This window comes from Cryptomeria japonica, chromosome 2, assembly GCF_030272615.1.
Source record: "Cryptomeria japonica chromosome 2, Sugi_1.0, whole genome shotgun sequence".
Taxonomy (NCBI): Eukaryota; Viridiplantae; Streptophyta; class Pinopsida; order Cupressales; family Cupressaceae; genus Cryptomeria; species Cryptomeria japonica.
Window position 1 is genome coordinate 508,007,868 of NC_081406.1, and position 26,828 is coordinate 508,034,695.

At 34.8% G+C, this 26,828-nt stretch overlaps 1 protein-coding gene across 2 annotated transcripts in view; it reads left to right on the forward strand.

Moving 5' to 3' along the window:
- Nucleotides 1–348: 348 nt before the first annotated feature.
- The window catches only part of LOC131069536 (uncharacterized), a 43,095-nt gene continuing 16,615 nt past the window's right edge, over nt 349–26,828 (forward strand). The window contains exons 1-6 of one of the 2 annotated variants that reach the window (XM_058005023.2): nt 349–798; nt 2,337–2,495; nt 3,605–3,788; nt 15,085–15,143; nt 18,831–20,039; nt 26,671–26,802. In XM_058005023.2, the coding sequence (XP_057861006.2) occupies nt 796–798; nt 2,337–2,495; nt 3,605–3,788; nt 15,085–15,143; nt 18,831–20,039; nt 26,671–26,802 (1,746 nt within the window). In that variant the 5' untranslated portion in view covers nt 349–795. Of the gene's footprint in view, nt 799–1,913; nt 1,935–2,336; nt 2,496–3,604; nt 3,789–15,084; nt 15,144–18,830; nt 20,040–26,670; nt 26,803–26,828 lie in introns of those variants that run through there. The other variant, XM_058005024.2, reaches the window with a different exon arrangement.

Consider the following 26,828-nt stretch of genomic DNA (forward strand, 5'->3'; position numbering starts at 1 on the left):
TTAGAACTAGGTGAATAATAAGCAGCATTCGTTATTCCTGCTTGCCTAAAAAGGGGACCAAACACAAAAACCCATATTTTTGTAGAGAAACTGACGCGTGTGCAAAAATATAGCGAATAATTTTTCAATACAAGGTCAAGATTCAACGATCGTAATACTACATTTTGCCATCAACTTTAGTGGCGGAGGTCGTTGCTAGCCGACACGTGTCCAGCACATTTAATGTAACGGCGTCTGCCTTTGTGTGGCGTTCAATTTAACCTCTTCCAGCGGTTAAAATCAACGGCGTTTTGGTGGCGGAGGAACATTTCCCTTTTTTTCGCGGTTTGGTGGACATTACGGCGCGTATACAATTTGGCCTATAGAATTTGAGGTCCGAGGGGGGATCGTGGTCAAGGAAAAAGGGAAGAAGAAGGGGAAAGAAGAGCAGGTTGTTATGGCTAAATTATTCCATATTTTTCGCTGAAACTCTTCAAGATCGGTTTTAGATCCGTTCGTTAAAATCAAAATATGCACATTAATCGTTGATATTCTGGTTATATTCAGAATCCGAGTGTTCCGCGGAGTATTTTGATTCCCATTTTAACCAAATTTGAAAGGAAATTAAGTCTCTGTGGGAATTCGAATTTTTGTAGCAGGTTTCAAGAATTCTAATAGATAGTCAGTGTTTAAAAGAACAATCAAGTGTATTTGTTGAAGATTTTGGAGGTGATTTTCAGTGCAGAGGATCTCATGCCATTTTAGCAATGTGGTAGAGAATTTCGCTCCCCTTTGTGCTGTGATCTTAGCAATTTTATGGTAAGTAACGATTTGAAGTGAGTTTACGCTTCTCTGGTGATTGCATTTTGTTTTTTATGCGGTGTACGTACGGAATTGGTGTTTGATACTCCTGGTGATTATAGTTTTTTTAGGTTAATTTGTATGTAGATTTTTTGTTATTATTTTAGAATTTTCTTTTGAGAAAGCAAGAAAGCTGCATGTCCTAAAATCCGATAGTTATAGCGAAGTTAAAGAATATATATTCTTTTAATTATGCTTTTAAGTACTATCCAGAATACAATAACGAGGACAATATGTATTCTTTAGCCTGTCCAAGAGTTCGTTATGAGTAAGTTTGAGTTTGATTAAATTCTTTCTCCAACTGACTTTCTGGACTACAATAGAAAAGGTATTTCGCTACCTTGTAAATAGATACTGAACATAATTTGCCTTTTTAGACTGCTTGCTTAGTATCAGTAAAAGAATTGTAAGAAAGGAAACTAATTCAAAATATCTTTAGACTTTGAGAAGTTAAAAAAAACAAAGCAGTTCCCAAGCTGTAATCTGAAATCTGTCTCATGTTGGAGGTATAGCAAGTAAAACTATGTCTTACATAATTTGGTGTTCAGTCCTGCCTGAGCGGTATGTTCCAGGAGTTAACGCCGCAGTCACAGTTTTAAGTTACAGCCTGGAGTCCCAAGAGCAACATCTCATCCCAAGAACTCGTAACGGAAGACAAAATTTGTTCTCAATCCGCGTTACCAGAGCATCCAATTACAACATAAGTGTTAAAAGTCTCCTTTATTGCCCAGTTTTTGCAGGCATTGGACTTTAATTGTTTTTCATTTTTGCCTCATATGGGTACAGGATACTGTCGTATATTTCCTGTGTGATTTTCAATATAGTTGTCCATATTTTATTTACCCCAATCTTTATTCCATTTACCAGTGGGAATATATTTGAAAGAATCATGTAGGGCATTGCAGGATAGATGTTACTTGAAATTTTTTATCAACTGCATATTGTACCTAATATTTGCAGTAGCTTATAGGATAAAACTGTCTAACGGACATGATACATTGAAAGAAAGGAAGAGCGAAAGAAACAAATCATTTTAATTGCCATATTGACCAGAGTCAATCGATACGACCTAAAAATACAGCAAGTTACAACAGGTAATCATCAATGCCAAAGGCACCCGAACAAGCAAAAATAAAAGCTTAAACCAAGTTTAGATCTAAAAATAGGAATTAAAAGACATAATAAGAGAGGTTGAATTTAAACAGGTGAACTGATGCATCTTTATATTTTTTCGCCATCTTTTAGGCTTTATTGCTTTTTAAATCATAGTTGCAGATGCATGGCATTGCTTTTTGACTTTTGAATCATAAAAACTAAGCTTGAACTCGAGAACAAACAATAGAGATGATCTGTTCCCGCCCCTTAAGTTTTAGATGGGTAAATGGAAATAGCAGAAGGTCTGGGCCTTCCATGATGTATGTTGAATTTGATTGTGTTAGGAAACATTTCTTTGTCCCAACGCTAGTAAATATGACTTTGTTCATTTTTATATGCAGTGTTATTATTTGGCTGAACATTACCCTGATTTTCTCATGGCAAAGCTGGATGTTAAGCAAGACGCATTAGAATCTGAGCTCACAAATTATGCACTTGGTAAAGAAGGTGCATCAAACACAAAGGAGAGGGCGAACCCACGTGTTTATAAACTTGTTCGGGTAAGTGTTATCTTTTAGCTTTCATTTTACCATATATGGTTTTCAGACATTAAGAAATATTGAGTTAGAATGCTTGTGCATACATCACAAGGTTTTATAAGATCTGACAATGATTCTAGCTATCATCCTTTGAGACCACATAGTCAATGTGACCTAGTGGGGGGTTGCTTGATTTGTCTAATAGTTACATCTCTGCTATTGATGTGGTGGAAATGAGGTTTCCAATGATTACCTTGTCTTCATGAGTAATAATAAGTTTCAAAATTCTTTATTAATCAGAGGGACAGTTTGATGGTTTTCTGTTAAATGATGCATCAAGTACAGAGAGTTTGGGATGTTTTTGATGCTCTTGTAGATTTTATTCTTCTGTAATTTTTTTGTCTCGGTTATACTAATTCTTCATGCTTTAATAAATAATATAAAGGACACGTTTTAATGATAAAACGCTCAGCAATAATTTTTTTGTAGTTGTCTAGTCTTACATTTTAGAAGTGGTTTTGTTTTTTGATTTGGTTGGTGTTATTCTTTTGGAGTTCAGAATTGCATCATATTGCAAGGGTTTTTGGATGTTAGCATTTAGCTTTTTAAAAATTGTCCTTGTTCATTTCATTGTTGAAGATGGTCCCTTTAAACGTGTTGCATACTCTCAGGATTTGTTTCAGATGGTCAAATCTAAAGGTTTTGGGCCATTTTTCATGGTACTGCCATCCTTTCAACATTTCTCATGTATTTCAGTTCTCTCTGGTACTGGCTCTTGTAAGGTCAAACTTCAAAGGCAAACCTTTTAGTGTATACTTTGTTACATGGCAATGGCATGTTCATGACATTAGTTTGTAGCTGTCAAATGTTCTTGTTGTATTTTGACCGTTTTATTGACCACTAGTGCTTTTTTAGGTTGAAGCTAATTTTATAGAGTTCCTTTTATTGATTAGCATATACCCTCATGGCTTCACAATGAAATTTAAATTGCATATTTAATTTTATTGTTGTATATTTTGCTGATAGAATGAATGCCTTTTTTTTTTCATTAGTATACAAGTGGTTTTATCAATATAGCAATGCATAGCTTGGAGTAGCATTATTTTATTTTAATTTCTACATATTCTCAGGTTGAAGGAGATGGAACGTTTGTTCCAGCAACTGAAGATGAGGTCGAGCACTTGTTGGAAGATGATAGGGACCAGAACTATGTAAAATCTCATAAGAAAAATATCATTTCAGATAGTATGTCAAAGAGTTTGGACAAAGATTCCCCTAACAGTGACAGTTTTATAGAGAATGAAGATGTTACAGGTAGGCAATATGTGTCTTTTCTATCATGTAGTCTGTATTTATTCTTTTGACACATGCATGGACACACTTGTGCACCCATGATTGCTTACATCTATATACAAGCATACACATGCATAGACAGACGTGCATGCATACAGAGAGAGAGATTTTGATTTCAGGCTTAATATGAGAACACTGTTAATTGATTTGATGTGCTTAAATTTATTTTTTTAATATTTTCAAGCCCACTTGTACTTCTCATCTGCAACGTGTTTATTGGAATTTATTATCCAAATAAGAGTCACCTCGTAGCAGGAGATCCATGGATATGATGATTGTGTCAGTGGATCCTTTACTTGTTCTTGAGTTTTGTGCCCACTTGCCTCTTTAGGATATAGTGGGTTTGTTAATCACACAGAATAAAATTGAGGACAGTTTATGATGATCATTTGAGCAGAATGACAACCACACAATTGTGGTAAAGGAACACGGCAAGATTTTGGATCTTGATTGAATGAATGAATGATTTTACTAACGTCCATTAGACTGATCAGTCTATGGGACCCGGAAATCACATCTTAGGATAACTTCACAATCTTTTCCATGTCAGATCTCCTGCTTTGAATCTTGACCAAAAAACTAGCAGTCTGATTGATCTTATCCTCACCAAATAAATGATGCATGCTGTCACTTTTCAAGATGAACTCGTAATGAGCACGTATCATCATAAGCTGTGCACTCACTGAGAAAGTGCCATTCGGTCTCAATTGCACCTATCTCGCAAAACAAGCAAATTCTCTCTTCCCATAACTCTTTGGGCCTTTTCCACCTACCCGTTTCACACCTCAGATGATGCGAACCTGTCCTCAATTGAGCCACTAACAGTCTTGCTTTGCCTTTAATAACTGCCCCTAAGTATGCTTTCTCTCCATGATCCCAACTTGGGTTAAACTCTTTGATGTAGTACTTCTTTTTTCGACCAATACAATTATTCCACATGGCATTTTGAAACTTTCTTTCCCTTGTTTTCTTGAGGGAAAACCAAAGACACCCTTGAGTAAACTGTAAGCCAAAGGATATTTATTTTTGACATGAAGCCTATCCAATGGATCTTTTAATGTGTTTGTATTTGTTATGGATAAAATTTTGTTTGATTCAGTTGTGGATTAACTCTAATATTGGCTTATTTGTGAACCAATCAAAAGTTTCTCTTTGGAATGTTTGTAAAGGATAAATTATTAATGTTGTACTGGTTGTCTTTTCAAATGTAGTTTGAGTGAAATTTATTGTGAGAAGAGTTTCCACTTCAGTTATAAGCTTTTCTAAGCTATGTTTAAATATAGTTTTATATTCTTTCAAATTACTGGTTTTCTATATTGTTATGTGAAGGTAGAAGTTTGGTTTAGAACTTAATATTGGCTTGGGGATGATTTGATGAGTAGCATAAAGGAATTGGACCTAAGGATGTCATTTATATGATTCTAAGTCCACTTTATGTTTGCTTTCTTTCTTTTGATCAAGAATTATGGTGTTTTGTGTACGTTTGTGAGGATGTATTAGTTTTCATGCGATTTGTGTTTGCTAGAAGTGTATGAAATGGTTAAAGAAATTTAGAAGGAAAGCATGATACTTATAGATTTTTCTTAAAGTTATTCTAGGATGAATAACTTCGTAATGATATCGTTGCTCTCGAGGGACTTTTTAACCATTTGTGTTAATTTATCTCAATGACGATCAATTTCTATGAGTTATTTTGTCATGTCCCCTTTTCATTTAACTCAAGTAATGGACCAAAATTCCCATTTCCTGACTCCCATGCTTTCGTTGACCCCATTTTGACCTTAATCTCCAAGGTGTCGACCTGATTCCCCCAAGTGTCTTTAGTGTGAACACAAGAAAGCTCATAAGTTTGTGTAAGTGGTCGGACTTATGGAGTTCCCCTTCTTGACATGCTTCCCTTTCCAAGTCCGCTTCTCTCTCTATCCTTGTTGGGACATAGGACCTCTCTCTACCATCGAGTCTCTTGACTGTTCCTCTGTTACACCCCTCTCCTTATTGGAACTTTCAAGTTCTACATGCAACCATCCCTTGTCGCTAACTCCAACCATCAAACTTCAGCATTCCTGTCATTTTGAATTATCTCTCCACCTATCACCTTGCACATAGGAATACCATTAATGTACATAGTGCCGACATTGCTCCCTGTGGGATTCCACTTGGCATTGACATTCATCCTAGTACACTTGAAGCCAAACTGAGTGGATGTCAATATCTGCCCCATATTCAGTCTATGTGATATTAGCTTTGTGTAATGTTACCTTCCCATGATCCAGCTGCTTAAAAAACTTGTTTTTAGATATGACATGTAAAGCAATAGAATAGAAGGTAAACTCCTAGCAAAAGTTTGTAAGATTCTTCTTTTGTCGCAAAACACCTTTTCATTCACAGACTTCCACAAGTGCCATAGATTTCAGTAGGAAGATCAAGCCCCAACCAATCTAACTTTTTATCAAAACATTTCACAAACAAAAAAAATTCAGTCTTGTGTTATCATTCTTATTCTTACCATCTCATCTTAATTTATCCCCCAAAAATAAAGATCAATTATTTTCAGCAAACTTACAGTTAAAGAACAAGTGCTCAACGGTTGCAACAAGATTACAAGCAGGGTAGACATAAGGACTGACTCCATCATCATTAAGGACAGTACCAACAACAATCTTTTTTAGAATCAATTGCCACCTAAAACAAGCTTTCTTTTGTGTAAGCCATTTAGACCAAATATGCTGTAGAATAGCCAATCTTTAATAGAAAGGATATTGTTTAGTGCTGCTTAGCATATTATAAATATCCTTAGTCTTGGTTGATATCAAGGGGGCTCCGTTTACCACTTTATGGGGCTCCTTGGGCATTATAGCTTTGATGACACTTCTACATGTACTTGATCTCAACCATTCTGTTCTGAAGTACAGCTTGAGTTGGCCTAGTGGTGAAGAACTTGTGTTCTTGAAAGAGAGGTCACAAGTTCAAATTCCATAGGATCAAGGTACATACGCCTCGTTTGTAGCACAGTTAGGTGCCTCTTGCAAGGAGTACATGGTAGTCCCATATTGCTATAAGCCATCTGTAGACCTATATACAGACCGCTTGGCATTGTGGACTATAAAAGAATCTTTCTTTCTTTCTTTTTTGAAGATACTCTTCACACTTAACACCATCTTTTCATCAAATTCAAGAGCAATTTTTCTCCTACTAAGAGCCACCTTTTTTCTAATGATGCTTATAAACATCTTCGAGCTATTCCTAAGATTTCCCTAGAGTGAAATAGCAGAGTTAGAAGGAAAAATGCGTCTGATAATATTTCTTATTGTTTGGACTCCATTAGTACAACTTTTATCTGCAAGCAAATTAACATTTTTACGAAGGCCACCCATGAATTTTCTGAACTTATTGGGAGCCCCAGTAAACATGACTGATATCTCAATAGGATGATGATCAGACATAATTAATGATAAAACATCCATACAGTTGTGCCCTCCTCTTGCCTCATGACATATCTGAAATGTATAAAATCTATCAAGCCTAGAATAGACTCTTTTCTGACCTTTTTTGAATTATTGCACTAGGTAAACCATATGCTTTTGCTATCGTCTTTCTAGGGTTTCAATATAATTGAGAAGTCTTTTTTATTTAGACCCAAAGAAATTCATTACCTTTCCATGAAAAATCGTTTCTTCCAGTTTTGTCTTCTTTATGCTCAATCATGTTATAGTCTTCCTCAATATTCCGGGGAATTCTAGGCAAGTTAGAGGCAATCCATCTCTAGAGATCACACGTTTCCCTATGTAGTCTTTTGATTATACAGGGATGCAATACCAAATTTCATATCATTATTTTCCACATCACCTATTCAAGTTTGTTACATCAAGAGCAATCGGATTCTTTGATTTTAGGGGAAAGATAATTATCAATTAGAATAGAAGCCCCACCCTTCTTGTTGTCATGATTAGAATAAAACTGAGCATCATTCCATGCATATCTCAGTCAACATTCCAGATTAAATCCAACAACTTCTACTGTCTGAATTGATAAATTGTCCAGGTCACTTTTAGAGTTACACAAGACTCTTAAGATGCATTTTTTGTTAGGGGCCTCAAGGCCTTTGGTTTTCAGTTTATACTTTTAATCTTCATTTAATGGGGTTGGGTAGATGGAGGAGGGAAAGTTGAGGGTTTTGGCCCTTTATAAAGCCTCTCAAAACGAGTTGACATATTTTTTCTCTTTTCCTTTTTCCTCAAATACAGGGATGCCATAGGGTGACTCTCTAGGCTTACTTTTCTTGAAATCATTAACTTGTCCTGTTCAATCTGTATGTCACGTCCCATTTCCCGCAACATTTGGCTTGTAACATTCTTGTCTCTAACAGACTCCACTCTGGGTTCATTACCCATTTTGCTACGCTCACTGTTAACACAACTATTGTTGTTCATGTCAATCAAAGAGGGTTCATTGAAAATATGTTTGTTAAGAAGTCATTTCCTTGCATGGGCTTTCTTCCATTTCTGCTATCCCCGCAATGTCAATTTGATTCTTTTTCAGTCTTGGGCCTTGACAATATTCTCTTAGACCTTGGGAACCTTTGCCATTTACAAGAATAGTTGGTTTTTTAGCAATTCCTGGGCAATCTGTTTTTTGATGCCTGTCACACTTGCATAAGAAACAGGCATTGAGCCCTCCTAACTAGCTAACCTCACATCGAATAACTTTATTTGTCAAATCAAAGCATATAATATCAGGGATAGGTTTTCTGGATTATTAGCTAATACAATACAAAACCTTCTAGATTGTAAGGCATAAAAAACCTTCTAGATGGTGAGGCATCCTTATAAAGATATAGAATCTGCTCTATCTCATCTCTAGACCTCTTAGGAATTTGTTGCCTCCAATTGGGCTCCTTTGGTGAGGTTATATCCTTCTTGTTATCATCAACTCCTTGAAAGTCATATAGATCAGCCACAGTGAACTCTGCTGAGATATCTAAACCTTTTAGTAATTAAACCTCATAAGCATTCATAGAAATTCTTCGTAAGACTATGCATGGGCCAATCTTCTTCGGCTTCAACTTTATTACTTTTATTTTTGGTGCTTGTTTGCACTTGCCTTATTGTAAATTTTCTTCAACTGCTGCTACACCTGCACGTGCAAAAGCTTTTGCATTTGTGCTAATTTGTTCCCTAATAGGCATTCTTAACAAATCTGTGACACCTCTGGGAGATGTCCGGTACACAATCTGAAAAGGTTTCTTGCTTGTAGACTGATTTGCTGAGTTGTTAAATGCAGTTTTCGCTTGTACCACATGTATCCTACTATGCTAGTTTGTCTCACACCAAATTTCTTTGGAAATATTCTACTCTTGGTAATGCACAACTGTATTTTAACTATGTACCGAACCTTTTCCACAATGTGCACTATTTTTAAGGTGATGTTGTGCAGCAACCCATGTATCCTGACAACATCCTTGAAGACCCTTTTTGCAATTTTTGAATCATCATTCATCTTTTGGCAAGAAATGAAATGTACCATTTTTGTAAACATGTCAACAGCTACAAAGATGAAATTATTATCCCTCTTAGTCCACAACATTTGAAGGACAAAATCGATGGAAAGTTCCTACAAAGGCTTCTTTGGAATCGACAATGGCTTATGTAACCCTATATTTTTGGACAACGCCCTTTACAATTTGATAAATTTTGCAGCTCTCAATAAGTCTTCTTACATGTGGTGAAAACTTGGCGGGAAATGCCACTCCTCCAACATGGCCAATGTCTTGTTTGTACTGTAATTGTTATCATAGTCATGGGTTCACAGTCACTAATTAGATTCTCTCTGTTAGAACTTTGTGTTATGCACAACTGTCTTGTTTTGAACAAATACCCTTCGTGCACTAATAAATCCTCATAAGAACTCTTACATACAATCCAAGGCCCCACAGAACTCTTCCATACTTATATGAAATTTGTATACATGGCATATAGATCCTTCATCATCTCTATTCCAATCACCTCTATTGTCATGGTAGTTAAGAATGCTTGCTTTCTATTCAAGGCATGTGCCACCTTATTTGTTACACTTACACTAGCTCTGTGCTTGAGAACAAAAGAAAATCCTTGCAAGTATTTAACCCACTTCACGCATCTTTGATTCAATTCTGCTTGACTGGTAATAAACCGCAATGCTTAATGACTAGTATATAAATCAAACTTGGTAACCAATAGTGTCTCCATTTGTGCAAGGCGTGAACAATTGTGTAAAACTCCTTATAACAGACTAAATATTATTGCTCGGCTTCATTCAACAACTTGGTAACCAATAGTGTCTCCATTTGTGCAAGGCGTGAACAATTGTGTAAAACTCCTTATAACAGACTAAATATTATTGCTCGGCTTCATTCAACTTTTGACCAAGATATGTAATGAGTTTACCTAATCGACTCAAGACAACACCAATAGCCTTATTGTTGGCATCACAATCCATTTGAAAGACCACCTTTCAAAGTTTGAAACACTATTACATCCTTCAGTAAGTTAAGCTATTTCTTGCTGTAATTGTCCACAAAAATTATGTAATGTGTTACTGGTCCGTATGTTCTGCCAAGGTTCTTGATTAACTTCCTGTAGAAACTTGCAAACTCATTGAAGTTTACAGCCTCTGTGGCATTTTTGTGGCATCAAGAACTTAACAATTGCCCTCACTTTCTTTGGATATCAAAAATCCCAAAAATAGTAGCTCCTTTTGCATCAAACACCACTTCATTAGGTTCATACACAACTCCTTTATCAATTGTGCTAAAACCTGTTGCAGCTGTACAAGATGATTTTCCCTGGTCTTGCTAAACATCAAAATATCATCCAAATATACAACCAAAAACCTAACCAATACAAGTGTCAGGACTTCATTCATCGATCTCATAAAGGCACTTGGTGCTAAAGTCAATCAAAAAGGCATGGCCATTCACTCATATGGTTTATCTTTTGTTTTGAAAGCTGTTTTCCACTCATTGCCTTCATGGATTCTTATCAAATGGTTGCTATGTTTAAGGTCAATCTTGGAAAAGAAGCATGCATCATGACAATGGAAACCTTTACTTAATTGTTATCTTGTTGATGGCACAAGATTCTGTACACATATTCTATTCTCCTCCCTTCTTTGGTGCAAGCATTGCAAGTGCTCATACTTTCTTGAATCAGATCTTTCTTCATTAACCCTTCCATGGTTTGTTTGGTTCTGCACCCATATCAAAACTCATCTTTCGTAAGTGCCTTATCAGTCAAGCTGGGCCCTACAATCAAATTCATATAGTGCAAAATGCTCTGCACTGGCTGCAAGCCTTCAGGAATCTTGCTGTGCATGACATCCTCAAATTCTTCTAGCAAAGCCTCTACCTATGGTTCCTTTGAGTGATGCAACTCACCTTCCTTTGCTTGCACAGGTTTCACACATAGTTGTATGGACATGGATACAGATACAAATATGGATATAGTATCAAATGCAGATGTGGCCATTTTTGAAGACCCCTAATATGGATACGGCTGGGCTGGATGTGACATTCATAAAAAAACACATGCATATATTTAACACAATTTTCTAGTTATTGGAGATTTTCATTACTTTAGAAGCAACATAGACACATAGTTGCTACATAAATAATTATAATTGATTTAACAGTTTACATATACAAAAAAATTATACAAATCAGGACCTATAATTAAATTAATGATAATGTCATTTAAAACTAGATTAAGATAAAATAAAGTAAAATTTAAATATTAATTAAAAATAAAAATATCTAAATATTTTGAAATTTGAAAATTTAAATATATTTAACACAATTTTCTAGTTATTGGAGATTTTCATTACTTTAGAAGCAACATAGACACATAGTTGCTACATAAATAATTATAATTGATTTAACAGTTTACATATACAAAAAAATTATACAAATCAGGACCTATAATTAAATTAATGATAATGTCATTTAAAACTAGATTAAGATAAAATAAAGTAAAATTTAAATATTAATTAAAAATAAAAATATCTAAATATTTTGAAATTTGAAAATTTAAATATAAAGAACTAAATATACAATAATAACCTAAATTTTGAAGTAAAATTTGACCCAAAAAAAAGCACAAATGAAGTTTTTAAAATTATGTTTAGTAAGGTTCATGTCAAACTTTTCAAAATTCAAATTGCACAGTATCCAACAAAGCAGGAAAATTAGTAATTTTTGGGCATGTGTGGATATGGCATCCGATGTGTATCTGAGCCGTATCTGTATCTGATATGGCTATATGCATGCCCAAGGAAGGGCATGGGTGTATCCGGCTACTCTGGTTTCACTTTCACAACCAACACATAGCACTCCTCTGATTCTTCTACCTCCTTGAAGAACTATTTGCAATAAGAAAATTATGTGGTCATTTACAATGTCTACCTCAGCTTTAAGTGGCTTCAACTCAAAAACATCTTTCCAATATAGATGGTGCACACATCATACTGCCATTATTTGCCCCACTACATGCGAGAGGCATCTATAGGAATAACATCATGCCATACCTCTTCTACATAACCTAAAATATGAAATGCCATAAAAAAATGCTCTTCTATGCATCTGTTGATGCTTAGACAGCCATGGAAGGTTATAATGATTAGGATGCAGTATTGCTTTCAGGCCTGACTTCTCTATTTTCTCGGTGGACACTAGGTTATCTTTGCTTCTTCCATCCAGGATCATCTTACAACACTTACCAATTGATTTACACCTAGTGTGGAAGATTCTCCTCCTCAACCATGGTTCTCCATCATATCTCTAGCAGGCTTTGGCCAGATCTTGTGCAACATCAAGTTTTGTAAACCTCCCAGTTTCACACACTCTATCTCACTGCTTGATTCATCACTCATGGAGTAATGTGCACTCTCTTTTCAATATGTTCATGTTTGTCTCTGCTTCTATATATTGAATTGCTTTGTGGCTGCTTTATTGCATTTGAATTACATACCAATGGAAGTCTTTTGATGAGCCCCCTCTACCTTTGAGTTCTCCTTTCTTGGGAGTCTTCTCATCTTTGGAGTCTTGTGCGTCGATGTTGGATGTTGTGGTGTCCTATGCATTCCTTAGTTTGCTGCTCTGCCTGTTCCTTTTGCCATTTCCCTTACATCGAGCTTTCTGCCTTTTGGTTAGCTTCTCCTCTACCTTTAGTGCAAGCTTGTAAGCACCCTCAACAAATTTTTAACAAGTAGATATCATCTTGAATTTTGGATACTAAGAAATCTTCTCTGCATCATCATCAATGTGACCTGCCCATATGTTAGAGTCAATAAAATTGCTTGATGTACTCTTTCACAGCCATTCCTTTTTGTTGCAAATTTCAAATTTTGTGAACAACTCCTAATTGTAATTCACAGGCAAAAGTTTACTCTTTAATTATGCCACTATTGGATCCTATTTGATGGTCTTTGGCCCATTCTTTCCTACGCTGTCCACATGCCCCTTCAAGCTGGTGGTTGCATACTTCAGGTTTTCAATGAAATCAAACTGTAAATATCTCTCCAACTCGTGGATCCAATCCAACAAACCCACAAGATCTAGATCTTCTAAATACCAAGGAAGTCAAACTTTGGTTTGCTTCCTATTTTCATTGACGCCTTAGCAATGTATCCTCTGCACTCAATTCTTATCCTAAACTAGAAGCTTCCTCATCACATGGTTCATGGATTGGTCTTTCATCTCCACTGGCATTTATAGGTTTGATTATTTTTCACCTTTATGTGGTCTCAAGGGATTCTAGCCTTGCGAAATAGATCTCATAATTTCAGAATGCAAACTAGTTCAATATCTTGCTACTCCCTTAGTTCATTTCCCTTGTCATGTTGTACTTGCATTTTGACTACCACTTCTGTTAACCATCTGGTCTTGTGGCTATTTTGTAGATCAACTAATGCACAAGTCTTTGCTATGGGGTTGTCTCTAACCTTTCTACCATCCTAGCCGCAACCAGGTTCTCACACCACTTGATGCAGCCATGGGTAAAGAGTCCAACAAAAAATAGTCTATCGTGCAATCCAGATACAAAATACTGACAACATAAACAAATTTAGAAGACAAATTGACATTCTGCATATCAATGATAGTGTGATTCAATTCTCAATTTTCAGCATACATGCAACATTCCAATGCGTTGACACAACAGGTCACTATCAAAGTTTAGGAATAAGAATTCTTGTTCAATGATACATGGTTGCAGGCTTTGTGCCCATTACAACAATAGAGAACCTAGGGCCCACAGTCAGACGTGTCTCCTCTATGTTCTAGCTCATTTGAAGTATCTAGCTATCTTATTTATATTGATCCGTTCCAATGATAAGGTATTGTTGAGCAAAGGAATCAAGAAGTTTCTTTCAGAACCTTTCTTGGGACTTAGGTAAAGTTTTCAAGGCAATGCATGTTCATTATAAGGGCCCTTAGCATGTTACAGCTTGCCGATTTAGAGGACCTATAGGGTGGATGTTGTGTGTGGTTGGATCTGTGCATTGAAAGTCAATGTGCTTTGTAAATGCTACTATATAACTTGGCCTTGAACAATTGCCACATCTGGAGATCTTGGTCTGAAACTTGTAGTGCACAACAACGGAAGATAGGGCGAGAAAATACCCTTTAGTGGGAATCTAACGGTTGGATTGGATGATGCAAGAGTGCTTCACCTTTGAGATGCTCTTGCATCAACTAGAGATAAAAGAGAGGCGCTAACTACAATATATCCTCCTGGTTTCTGTTAATGATGAATGTAGAGAGCCTTTAGGGAAGCAAATTAGTGAGTAGTGTCTAGAACTACCTTTTGAGAGAGAAGAGATTCATTTACTAACAAACAGCATATGCAGTTTTATAGAAATAAATAGTGAATTCTTGTAATTATCCTATATTATTTTTTAGGCATACATGCCTGTCATACTGTTTTTGCTACCTTATTGTATTTCTTTCCTCCTAAAAATTCATTCCTCTGTTTAATGCATCTTCGTCAACTTTATGTGCATCCTTTTATCATCATATATATCTGTTGTGGTGCAAAACTATTTTTTTTTAAATCTCAAAAGGATCTATATTTTAAATGCAGTGTCTGCAAATTTGGTTTCAATTACTTGTTATATCTTTGGTTATAGTTTAATGTCTGTATTCTGTCTGGACATCTTAAATTGTGTTGAATGCCATGGTTTTGTAGGTTATCAAATAATCAGTGGTTTTTTCTTAAAACTTAAACAGGTGTTTCAGAATTGGAAGACGCTGAGGCTGAAAGGCGAAAGCTACATGCTAAGCTTGAGGTTTGAATTTATTTCTGGTTCTTCCTTACTTGTTGCCTGGTTCTTCTCTCTAGATAAATGTGTCTCTTTGTTTTGATCAATACATAATTGAATGCTTGAAGTCATGGTTATTGTTTTTTTAAAAACAAATGCTTGTTTTTTGTCCCTTTGGTGTACAATTTAGTGTGCACCTTGAGAGAAAAAATGCTTGTCAAGTAATATGTGGTACATTGATACGACCTATTATTTGTAATGCCTTTTTTGTCTGCATGATTTCTATATTTATTGTTAAGTTCTTATTCCTGTAGTTGCAGTCCTTTTTCCTCATGTTTCACAAACATTATTAAATTGCCCATCCTTGGAATTGGTAGTTTAATTTCCGACACTGGTATTGATTTAGTATGTACATTGTTTCCTTTTAGTGTTTTAATTCAAACCTTTCAGTGTGACCTTATGTGGAACAGATGTGTGATAGAACTACTCGTCGAATTCGAAATGGAAGCTCTTCATGGTGTTAAAGTTTAAACCAATAAAAAACACTAATCTGAAAAAATTAAAAATATGTACTTGCTATTTTTAATTTGTAAATGTGTGTTTTTTGGAGTAGTTCATGCATGATGAACAGACTAAAGGTGTGTTGTTTTGGATTTTCACTTAGAACAAAAGGCTGAAACACCTCTCATGGTGAGATTTTTTAAATTTTTGATCAAGTAAACCCCACAACAATTACCACGTTTATGCTTTTCAGCTAAAGGCAAAGATTGAGCAACACAAGTACACATAAAGCTAGGATTGGTTTAAATAACAAATAAGACTCAGTAAATCACGAGGGAATGATATATAAATGCTATAATACCTACTTCGCTGTGACTTGCAATAGAAGTCTGCAGTTAACAGTATAAACACTTAAATTTACTTCATCTACACATGCAGTAGATGTAATGAGCTTGATACAACAATTGAAATCAAAGTTATAAGAACTAGCTTTATACCTATTGCAATACAAAGCTTGAGTAACTACTGAGAGATATTCATCTCATGAAAACACAATAACACATTGTAGCACAAGACTTAATAACAAAATTTTTGCAGCAAGATGACAATATTAATTGCAATGAAATTTAAAAAAGGTGCAAATGACACTTATTTATAGCAATTACAAAGTTTACACAAGAATTAAATAAAAAGCTAACTAATACTTCTGGGCTATGAATAATTTGCTTGTGCTCAAAGCAAGCTAGTTACACAATTTTTTTCCATATTCTGTGAATCAAAAAATCTTTTAAATGGATTTCTGATTAAGTAACCATCAGCTAACAATAGATTTTTTAAAGACCATCTAAAAATAGCCAATCCACAAAGATCACTTAAAGACAGTCTTCTTAGAATATGCTTTTCTCCTTAAAAATGATGAAATAGGGATGGCTATAAATAACTTCAAACTAAAAATAGACAATCCTGATAGTTGACCCTTGGATTCATTTTGATGAAGTTCTTCGAGTTTGACCATGGCAGATCTTTTGAAGAAATTCTGAAACACTGTCTTGTTATCTTGATTCTGAAAATCCCTTCCATCTGTTTATTTCCCTTTGTTCTGTTGATATTTACACTAAAGCTTAGCATGAGAAATGCAAACTTGAATACTTTTGCCAAATACCGGAGCAGCAGAGCCTATGAAAATATTGCTTTTTAAACATGCCAATATGATGATGTTATGTATGCTGATAGCCTCTGTCCAGTGGAAAACCTGCTGAAAAGCATTGACAAAACCCTAACCAGTCTGTAAATGGTTGCTAAAATGATAGATTTGTCCTATTTGAAACTGTAGCAGCCTGGAAGAATATCAACTTTGAAAAACTGCTGTGTTGTACCAAAAATCACCTCATCGTGAATATCCTGATCTTACTGATACATGTTTCAAATCAAGGACATTGTTGAGTATTTCAAATTTTCAACAGCTGTCACATATATTTGAAAATCTGACTGGAGATTGAACCTTGCTCGAGGAAGAAATTCAGTGTGAAAATGAATGAAAATCTTTTTTAAAGAGTGAAATTTGTGCAAGAATAATTGTCACTGCTGTAGGTGACTGAACATCAATGAAGAGTACATGCCCTCTTCAAAAATATATATCACTGAAAGTGCTACTATCAAACATGAAAACCCTTTGATTGTCTGCCTAGATATAACTACCCTGCTTTTACAGTTTATGCTAACAATTCTAAATTTCCTTGATAGAGAGTGCCTATTATTAGCCAGACCTTTTATTTTCAGAACAACCAAGTCTATTCACAGAAAGGTGCACTCTATTATACGCTGGTAAGCTTTAGTACCAAAACTCAGTCAACCCTTGGCCAAATGCACATGCCTTTTTATAAAGTTGCAACATTTGTTTGTAAATGTGTTTTCTCATTAATAATGACGTGGGCTAGATAACACCTCTGCAGATTTGAATCATTGAAAGTGTGCTTCTCTGTACCTTGACACACCTCTGTATGGCATGGCAGATTTTAACTTGTTCTCTTGGACTGGCTTCTATGAGTTGACCATTTGGACATGGTGTTGCAACTTTTAGTTTTGATGAAAATTTGATTCCTTTCTACACAATGCACTCCCTCACATATCAGTGCCAATTTTCCAATATTGAAAATATGATTCCCTATTGAAGGGCATGCACCACATCAGATGGAGGTTATTTTAACTTGACACAAAATCTGCTTTTCATCTTATATGGTGCACATAATCATAGGCAGACTGCAACTTTTCACTTGACCAAAATCTGTACAAGATGACCAATGGTGCATGCCTCTCCATATGATTGCAGACTTCAAAGGTGAAAAATTGTCTTCTCTTGTCATTGGTCCATAATACATATGCTCTTCATGTCTTGCAACTTTGACTTAAAAAGTTTCTGATCCTCTCCAACAGGGCATACACCTAAATATATCCTTTGCAGATTTTTGAAGCATAAAATCAAAACTGGTCTTTCCTCTATATAGTGCACAACTTTTTGACAACTTGAAACTTTCCTCCCTTGTCTGAGGTTGCATGCTCAGCAGTAGGAACACAACTTTTCACTCAAACTTTCTCATTTGTCCTCACACTGGGGTGCTCCACTCTATTGAGATGCAACCTTTTCATGCCTTAGTGAATTTCAGCTACCCTCTTATCATTTAAACAGCATTCTTTGCCATGAGAGATTTGTTTGAATACTCTTCTGTTGACTCGGCAAAGATATGGATAGGACAATGAAAACAACATGGCTGACCATGACCAAGCTCTGATACATGACACTTCTTTGATGAAAAAACGAGGATTTAGCATAAAATTTGACATTATACAATTTTTTTTGTATGTGTACAACAATGTCACTTGAGTAATGTATCTTCTACTGCTAATGCACTAATTGTATTTGAAAATTTGCAAGCTAAATTTGGTGTATCAGGTGGTGTTCCTTGTTTCCTTTTAGACTGCAGTTAAAGTTTTGTAATTAAAAAAGGTTCAAAATGTCCTTTCCATATGACTAATTCTTATTTGTGTGTTCATAAACACACTGGCATTCTATTTTGTGGTTGTTTTCCTGATACTGAGAACAATTTACCACTGTTACTGAACCAGTCAAAAAATCATTACTAAATGATATTTGGATGGGTCAGTCTTTTAGCATTTTGTTCTGTGCAAATTTGACAAAATCTTCTGGATGTGCAGTTTCTTGAGGTGATGCTACAGAGGGTAAACGAAGAAGAACGTCTTCGGCTAGCTTCTGTTGTTCCTGGTCGTTCTCGATATGCATTGAACAAAACTGTTAGTAGTAGTTCTAATTGGGACTATAGTCGACGCTCCCCGGACTCTGGTTCACATGTTCTAAGTGCAGATGCCCCTTCTCAGGAAAGTCTTTCTCCAACAAATTCAGTATCAACTGATGATAATGCTATTTTAGACATAGAAAAGGATTCCAATGAATCTCCACCACCTGAAGAAGAAGATAATGCAAAGTCAGATTCCAATCTTTCCAAGAAAGAAATTTGCTTGGACAACCTTTCTATTCGAGAACTTCATGATGCCTTTCGAAGGACATTTGGTCGTGAAACCTCTGTTAAGGACAAGCAATGGCTCAAGCGGCGCATTTCAACAGGATTGAAAAGTACTCATGATGGGGAAAATAATAATTTTGCATTGGAAAATAAGACAGCTAATGGTAAGAAACAAGAGAAAGTTTCCAGCATTGGAAACAAGCACATTACAGACCAACATGTGCATTTGTTTGAGAATGTACGAACCCCAAGAAACAAAGTTGCATCTGGTAGTAGTTTTGAGTCACGAGGGGCTAAACAACCTCAAGGGAAAGACAGTTCTGTCCACTCATCAATGGAAGCAGAAAAAATAGGAAATATATTTAATAATGAATTTGCAGGTAATGGGATGAGAGCAGGAAAGAGATTGCAGAAGCCAAAAGCAGAATATGATGAATATGAAGATACTGGTGTAGAGCAGACAGCTGGGAAGACGGTTCGTAAACCTAAACTAGAGTATGGATGTTATGATGATGACTTGGATGAGGATATAACTGAAGGCAAGCGATTTCAGAGGCCAAAAATAGAGTATGGAGAGTATGATGAAGATCTCAGGACATCAAAGACTGCAGGAAAGAGAATGAGGAAACCTACCAAACGATACATTGAAGAACTATCAGAAGTAGAACCTAGAGCATATAATGCAAGGACAGTTCCTGCTGTGAGAGATTCAGGTCATGGCCACTCACCATTGAAGTCACGTGTCAGGCCTCCATACTGGAATGGGACAGAGGGAATGCCATTGGTTACTAGGCAAGATTCTTTTGGAGGATCTGGAATTCAGGTTCCGTTTGTTTCTAGAGTACGGAGGGGACGCCCAAGGAAAAATTGTACTTCACTTCTGGTATGTTTTGTCTAATCTCTTCTTTTTTTCCAGTGATAATTTTGAATATTATAAAGTTGAACAAGTTAATAACTTAATTCTAAAGAACCCATACATGTGAAAATCAAAAGTTACCATGCGTTATATGACTATTGTAGGGTAAGCCACAGTATATGAACTAAAAATTTGTGTTTACATTAAAGGATCTTTTTTTATGATTGCAACATTTTATTGTAATACGCACCTTGAATCTCGAATATTCTGAAAATATATGGTGAAGCAAATCTAGTTTCACTTCAATTTTTAATTTCAGTCTCTCCGATATTATTGAAAATGGGGAAACAAAAAGCACAAGGCTCCACTTCCACAAATTAATAATTCATTTTCAACACAAATGATTACATTCTATGGCTTTACAAAACCATTCAACTTATCAGCTACCCAAACCACTAACTACCAACTAACACAACTGCTAAATAACTAAAAACTAACATATAAATAATAACTTAACACTAGCATGTTAAATATTGTTTATTGAATTATTTTATGTTATGCATTATAATTCCTAACACCCTTTTTTAATGCTGACATAAGGACTTTATTTTGGTGTGCAGTATCAACAATTGGCTTGTCTCATACTGGCCCCCCATTAATGAAAAACTTTCTTTGGATGTTGGTTTCTACAAATAATGCATCGAATTATAATGTGAAAATACAAAATCTATTACACCCTTATGGCTCCATAAAAATAATAAATTAAATTGGCAGTAACCATACAAATGCTTCCATTTTCTGCACAAACTGCAGATTAAATATTGGTATTAGTCTCAAATGATTTCTGGGTTTTGTTCTACTCTTCATCATCTTGATTAAAGTGTACCAACTAAATGGTGCTTGATAAAAGCATAATTACCCCTTTGCACAGCCTGAATATCCATCAAAGAGCAGCACGATAAATCCACATCAATTTTGAGATGAATAAAAACTCATCATTGAAAGATGAAAAACTTCTTCTCAACCACCATAATCGCTTGCACTGTTTCTGCAACACCTTAGACTTCTGCAATTTTGAATGTATTTTTTTACTTTTTCTGATTAGTAATATGAAATGAACAAGATGGAGTGAAAGCTATGAGAAGAGTGAAGAAGATGGAGAGGAGAGAAATCAAATATAGATGGATGATAAAGTCAGTAGATTTGCATGCGGTCTGCACTATGCCACTATTGACAAAATACAAGAATGAAATGCAAATTGATGATGAAGCCAGCATATTTGCATGTGGTCCACACTGTTCCTTTATTGACAAAGTGCAAGAATGGTCGATGGATAACAATGACTATTGCACGTATTCTTAATTGCATTATCGGTGAGCACCACTTTGGAGAATGGAAGGTGAATAAAGAGCTCCATAAAACTTGCTTTGATACCATATTGAAAAATGGGAAACAAGAGCACAAGGTTTAACATCACAAATTATTTCATTCATCTTCAACACAAATCCATTCAACCTATCAACTACCTAAACCACTAATTACCCACCAACACATGATGAATAACCAACTAACAAGTAACATAATAAATTGACATTGTTAATGTTACTATTATTTATTACATTATTTTATGCCATGCACTACAATTCCTAACAGGTAAATGCCAAGACCAGGTTGCTCTTCCATTAATTTTCAGACGGTTCACAAAGTGTATTTAACATGAGGTCACTTTTCTGTTTCAATGAGTTATTCGTGTTTGAATTTAGAAATATGTACAATTTTAAGCTAGTGTTGTTGAACACATAAGGATACGATGGAAATAGTTAAGGAATATGGTCTCAGACTGGAGTTCCACTGTATTTTTTAATTTTGATATATTTATGAAAATAATATTTTCATGCTTTATCTCCGCAAGTGATAAATGTATATTTTTCCTTTCAAATGTCTGTACACTTGGAGGAGCATTGGTTTTTTCTATTTATCGTTTATTTGATGGGTTGAAAATATTTTTAGAGGTGATGTCTATTATAACATCATTGTTTACAATTGAATTCAAGTGATTAAGTGGATTAAGTCTCTTCATTAGTGACTAACTGACTAAGAGGATTAATTTATGCTGTAAATCTTGGAAGTCAGAGCATCAAGTTATCTTATTTTTAATTCATTGAAAATTTTCTAAAAATAATTAAGGTGACAAAGTTGGCTCATGACATGTTGATGCTAAGAGTCAACATTGTTTGCTTAGAAAGTGCAAGACAATGTGAAATCTTAGAAGTTTTTGATGGCTTGGAATTCTGTCTAGGACTGTCACTAGGATCAATATCTCCTTGGATCTCACAGTAGATAGGTCACCTAAAAATAAAGTGCTCCTGTATCTCTACCTTTGTAAAGAGCAAAGGAGTTAAATTCTATCACAACAAAATATGTTAGAGGGTAAGTAGTGTGATTGTTTTCTTGATTTAACAACATGAATATTGCTGTCAGGATTTGTATGATGATGCTGAATATGTCAGAATGGATTATAGGATCCAATAATCTCCACAAAATGCTCAACATTAAAATATATCTCAGGGTTGATAGGTTGTGGGGGAGATAAATGTCCGTGTCTGTGTGTGTGTGTGCTCCTTAGTTGCATTAATTTTTTCTCCTTGACCCCCAAGAGTATATGCTGGGAGAGAGTATCTATGGAAATGTCAGTAGATCCGAAAAGAAAACTATTCTGTCAGGAACAATCTTTTGGTTAAAGATTGGAACTCAAAGGAGGTTCTCATGACTGTGGTTTTGATATTCAGATTTTTCATGTTGAAGGAGGTTCTCAGGTTGTCTTGTCTGTAAACCAGCTCATGTTTTTTCGTACAGTTACTTGGGCATCAAGACCTTCCAAAACATTTGGGTTCCCAACATCAAAGAGTTTTCCATCCTCATTTGATAGTCTTTTGAAATAATCTTGGATTCCTAGAATAATTTATTAACATCAGTTACTTGAACTTGAGAATTTGTGATGAGCTCAAGGATTTCCTGAAATCAAGTATACTCCAGAGATTTGCAGAAAGCCCCAACAAAGCCAGGTCAAAATTTCAGGGCCCTGCAACAGATTATTTTTTTGAGTTGCAGAATATTCCAAGCAAGTAAATTCTCATCAGATATGGATGAAGTTCAGCCTGAAATTTAGTGCATTTGCTACCATAAACCAGGAGTGATGGATTTCTTGAAATGCTGGAAATTAGTGAATTCTTTCTATGATTCCAGATGAATTCAGAGTAAATCATTGGTGAAATCTTGATTGTACTTGATCTGATAATGCACTTGAATGTGCAATTATTTGCATGCTCATTTTATCTAGTGAAACTAGACACAAAATGCTTGGATTAATGCATGCTCCAAAATGATTGGATTAATGCATGCTCCAGACTGTTAATTTGTCATGTGCTGACTTATCCATTCGAAAATATTACATCCACTTACACATTTATTTACTGATTTTGGGCTTGCTATATTATTGTAGTATAAATTACCTGCAGCTTTTCTTTCTGTTCTTGGGAAGCTGTACCCTTTTTAGGTTCTCCTAATTGCTTTTATTCCAGGCTATGTGTTGGCGCCCCATTGACCACCTTTGATTATCTGCTGACATTAATATAATTTTAATTTCCATCTCTCAATAGGAAAATGATAATGCAACAAGGTGCACACCTCTTTCTTGCATGAGGGTGTCCTTGCAAACAGGTTTTAGGGATTGAAGTTCATGTAAGTAATTTATTATTTATTCTATGCTAACATAAGAAAACTAACAATCTAACCTCACACCTTTTATGCATGCTTTTTTATCTATCCGTGGAGAGATTTACTGTTTCTTATATTTACTTGCATGCATTTTGTTTGCTATGCATGTTTACTCTAATCCTATGTTGGTGATTAGGTTTCAAGTCTGATCTGGCCTGGATACAGATCCGGGTTCAATTTGTAGTCTGGTCCATCCAGGGTCCTTTAAAAACACGGTAATCGTCCCAGATGAACCTATTCAAACCCACAACGAATTTGTGGGATATTTTATTCTGTTGCCGTTGAATCTGCAGTTTTCCCTTTGTAAAAATTGTTGCAATCCCATGGGAAGAAGAAACAAAATAGTTGAAAAAAATCAACTTGTTGAAAATATTGTGCCCTAAACTGGCTAAAACCTTGAACTCGATAGTTCTGCTCATCCTCGCCAAGACTGCCTGGGCTTCATGAGAGAAGCATCCATCCATAATCTAAGCAACCACATCACTTTCTTGTCTGCTCCCTGGTTCAAGGAAGGCACATGTATGTAGAAGACATTGACCACCATTCGATGGTTCGATAGGAGCAAAGGCAGATTGAAGGGAGTAAAAAGGAGTTTTAATTTGGGTTAAAATTGCAAAGTTTATATTAGAATTATTTTATGAATATAATTATTTTAAATTTAAATGATAAATTTCAATTATATGTTTTTTTAAAATTAAAGAATTAGGGTTATAATTATTATTACATAAATATGATTGAAGTAGTGTAATTTTAAACAAATAATAATTATTTAATCAATTTCTAACATATCCAGACATTTTTTAAATTTTTATACAGTTTTTTAAAAGATATATATGTTAGCTTATATTGCATTTGTACCAAATTCGAAAGGGTAAATAATGTTTACCAAATTCGAAAGGGTAAATAATGTTTATTAATAATAAAAATCTATGTAAATAAATTAATGAAGTTATTAGTATTTCTATTAATAATAATAAAAATTAATGAAGTTAAATAGTATTTCTATTAATAATAAAAAATTATTGTTATGTAAATTCATCTCTAAAATTAATAATGCATATTAATGTTTATTATTTATTAGTATTAACTTTATAATTTTATTATTATATTATAGTATTATATATGAACTTATAAATGTTATTGTATATTAATTAATGTATATATTTTTTTATTTTTAGATGTTTTTAATGGACAAATCCCAAAATGTACCCAAACCGAATTTTATTTTTGACCAAACTTACTAACTGAACCCGAAACCAAACCAGTACCAGGACCAGTAACTTAGCTTTAATATGTAATATGTTTTTTTTTAAAATATGCAAGATAGATAAAGCTACTTGGACAATATTTATCTATATGTATGCACCGCTATATTTTTATTTCTAATGATCTGAGTGGAATCTACATATTATTTTATAAATAAGTTAGGATGCAAATTTGCATTTGTTTTGAATGCTTCAATGTTGACACCCAGTGGTGCAGATCCTATATGCGTGTTTGCATATATCTCAATATTTATAATATACATAAATTTAAAAGATTAGATTGTCAAACCATTTGCCTTGTTGGCCTTTTTGAACTTGAATATGGGCATTTTGAAGAGGCTTTAACACAAGGGGTGACTTTCCATATGCCTTCACTACCTGTGCCTATATTACTGTATCCATTATGAATTATGTGGTACTTAACAGTCATAGGTACAACTGGCCTCCACAAATGTTAGCAGAAAATACATCTGTTTAAAGCAAATTCCGATCTAGGAAATTTTGAACCACTTTCATTGGTCAGTTGCATACTCTTGTAATCTCTACATCTATCATGCAAATTGTCATGCTTAATAAATTGTAATGTTTAATGGCTTACTAAAAAGAAAATTGTTTTGTTTATTGAATATTTAGATAATGGTTTTTCAGAGACCATTGGGATCATGGAAGTTACATTATAGTGCACTTTGAATTTACATTATAGTTTTTTTAATAAATTCAAATTTTGTTTCAGGTATTCTATACCTGTGTAGGCTGTTTGCCAGCTGTGGTGTTTTTCTTTCACTTTCCTGGGTAATAGAGACTTGTTCAACTAAAGTGCATCACAAGTGAATCTTTTTTTTATTGAAATTGGAAAATAATGTGTCATATCAGAATTTTTTACTGGTTTCCTGTTTCCTGTTTCCTGGAAATGCATTTCCTGCGTTTTTAAATGCCCTGATCCCTGTTTCCCTGTTTCTATTACTTGAGGATGGCTAGGAAATGTTTCCCAGACGGTACCCAATCATTAATTTAATTGTGCATTAACTGGTATAGAAAATGCTCAAGGGGGTATTTCAGAAACACCCTGAAGTTTTTTGCATTAATGGTAACTCGAAGTTGTTTCTTGCAGATTCTGATTTCATATTTCATTTGAAGTTAAATAAATTTCAGTTAATAAGTTTCAATATTCAAATTATTGAACGTTGAATGTTCAAACTCATAGGCTCTTAGGTCAGTAGAATATAAGATTTTTGATTATAAATTAGTTATAGAAGTTTCAGATTTTATACATACCATATTTTAATTTGTTGCCCCTGTTTCTTAAATTCTGGGAAGATTTTCTGTGACACTGGAAATCCATCCCTCAATCCCTCTTGTTCATCTGGAAACTGTGTAACATTGAAATTGTTCACTTTTTCATGGAAATTGGCTTATTCTAACTTTTTAAATTTGTTAATGCTTTTCATGTACTTAGATGGATTGTAGTTTAACTACATGGCTGTTTTGTTTTATAATGTTTATGGCAGAAAATTATGTAGAATTATCTTTGTATCTGGTCATTGATACATGGTTATTATTATGGTGTTTAAAGACTAAAAATGTAGCTGACATCGGTCTTTTTGCATTGTGAACAGAAGTATAATTCAAATGGAATGGCGGCTAAACTTGTGAAGAAAGCTTTAACTGTACGAGCTGCACGGTATGAAGGGGAGGGGGCAGATATGAAATGGAAACCTAGACTTCCTTATGGATGTGTTGAGCAGAATGTAAGCAATTAGTTGAATTTACGAGT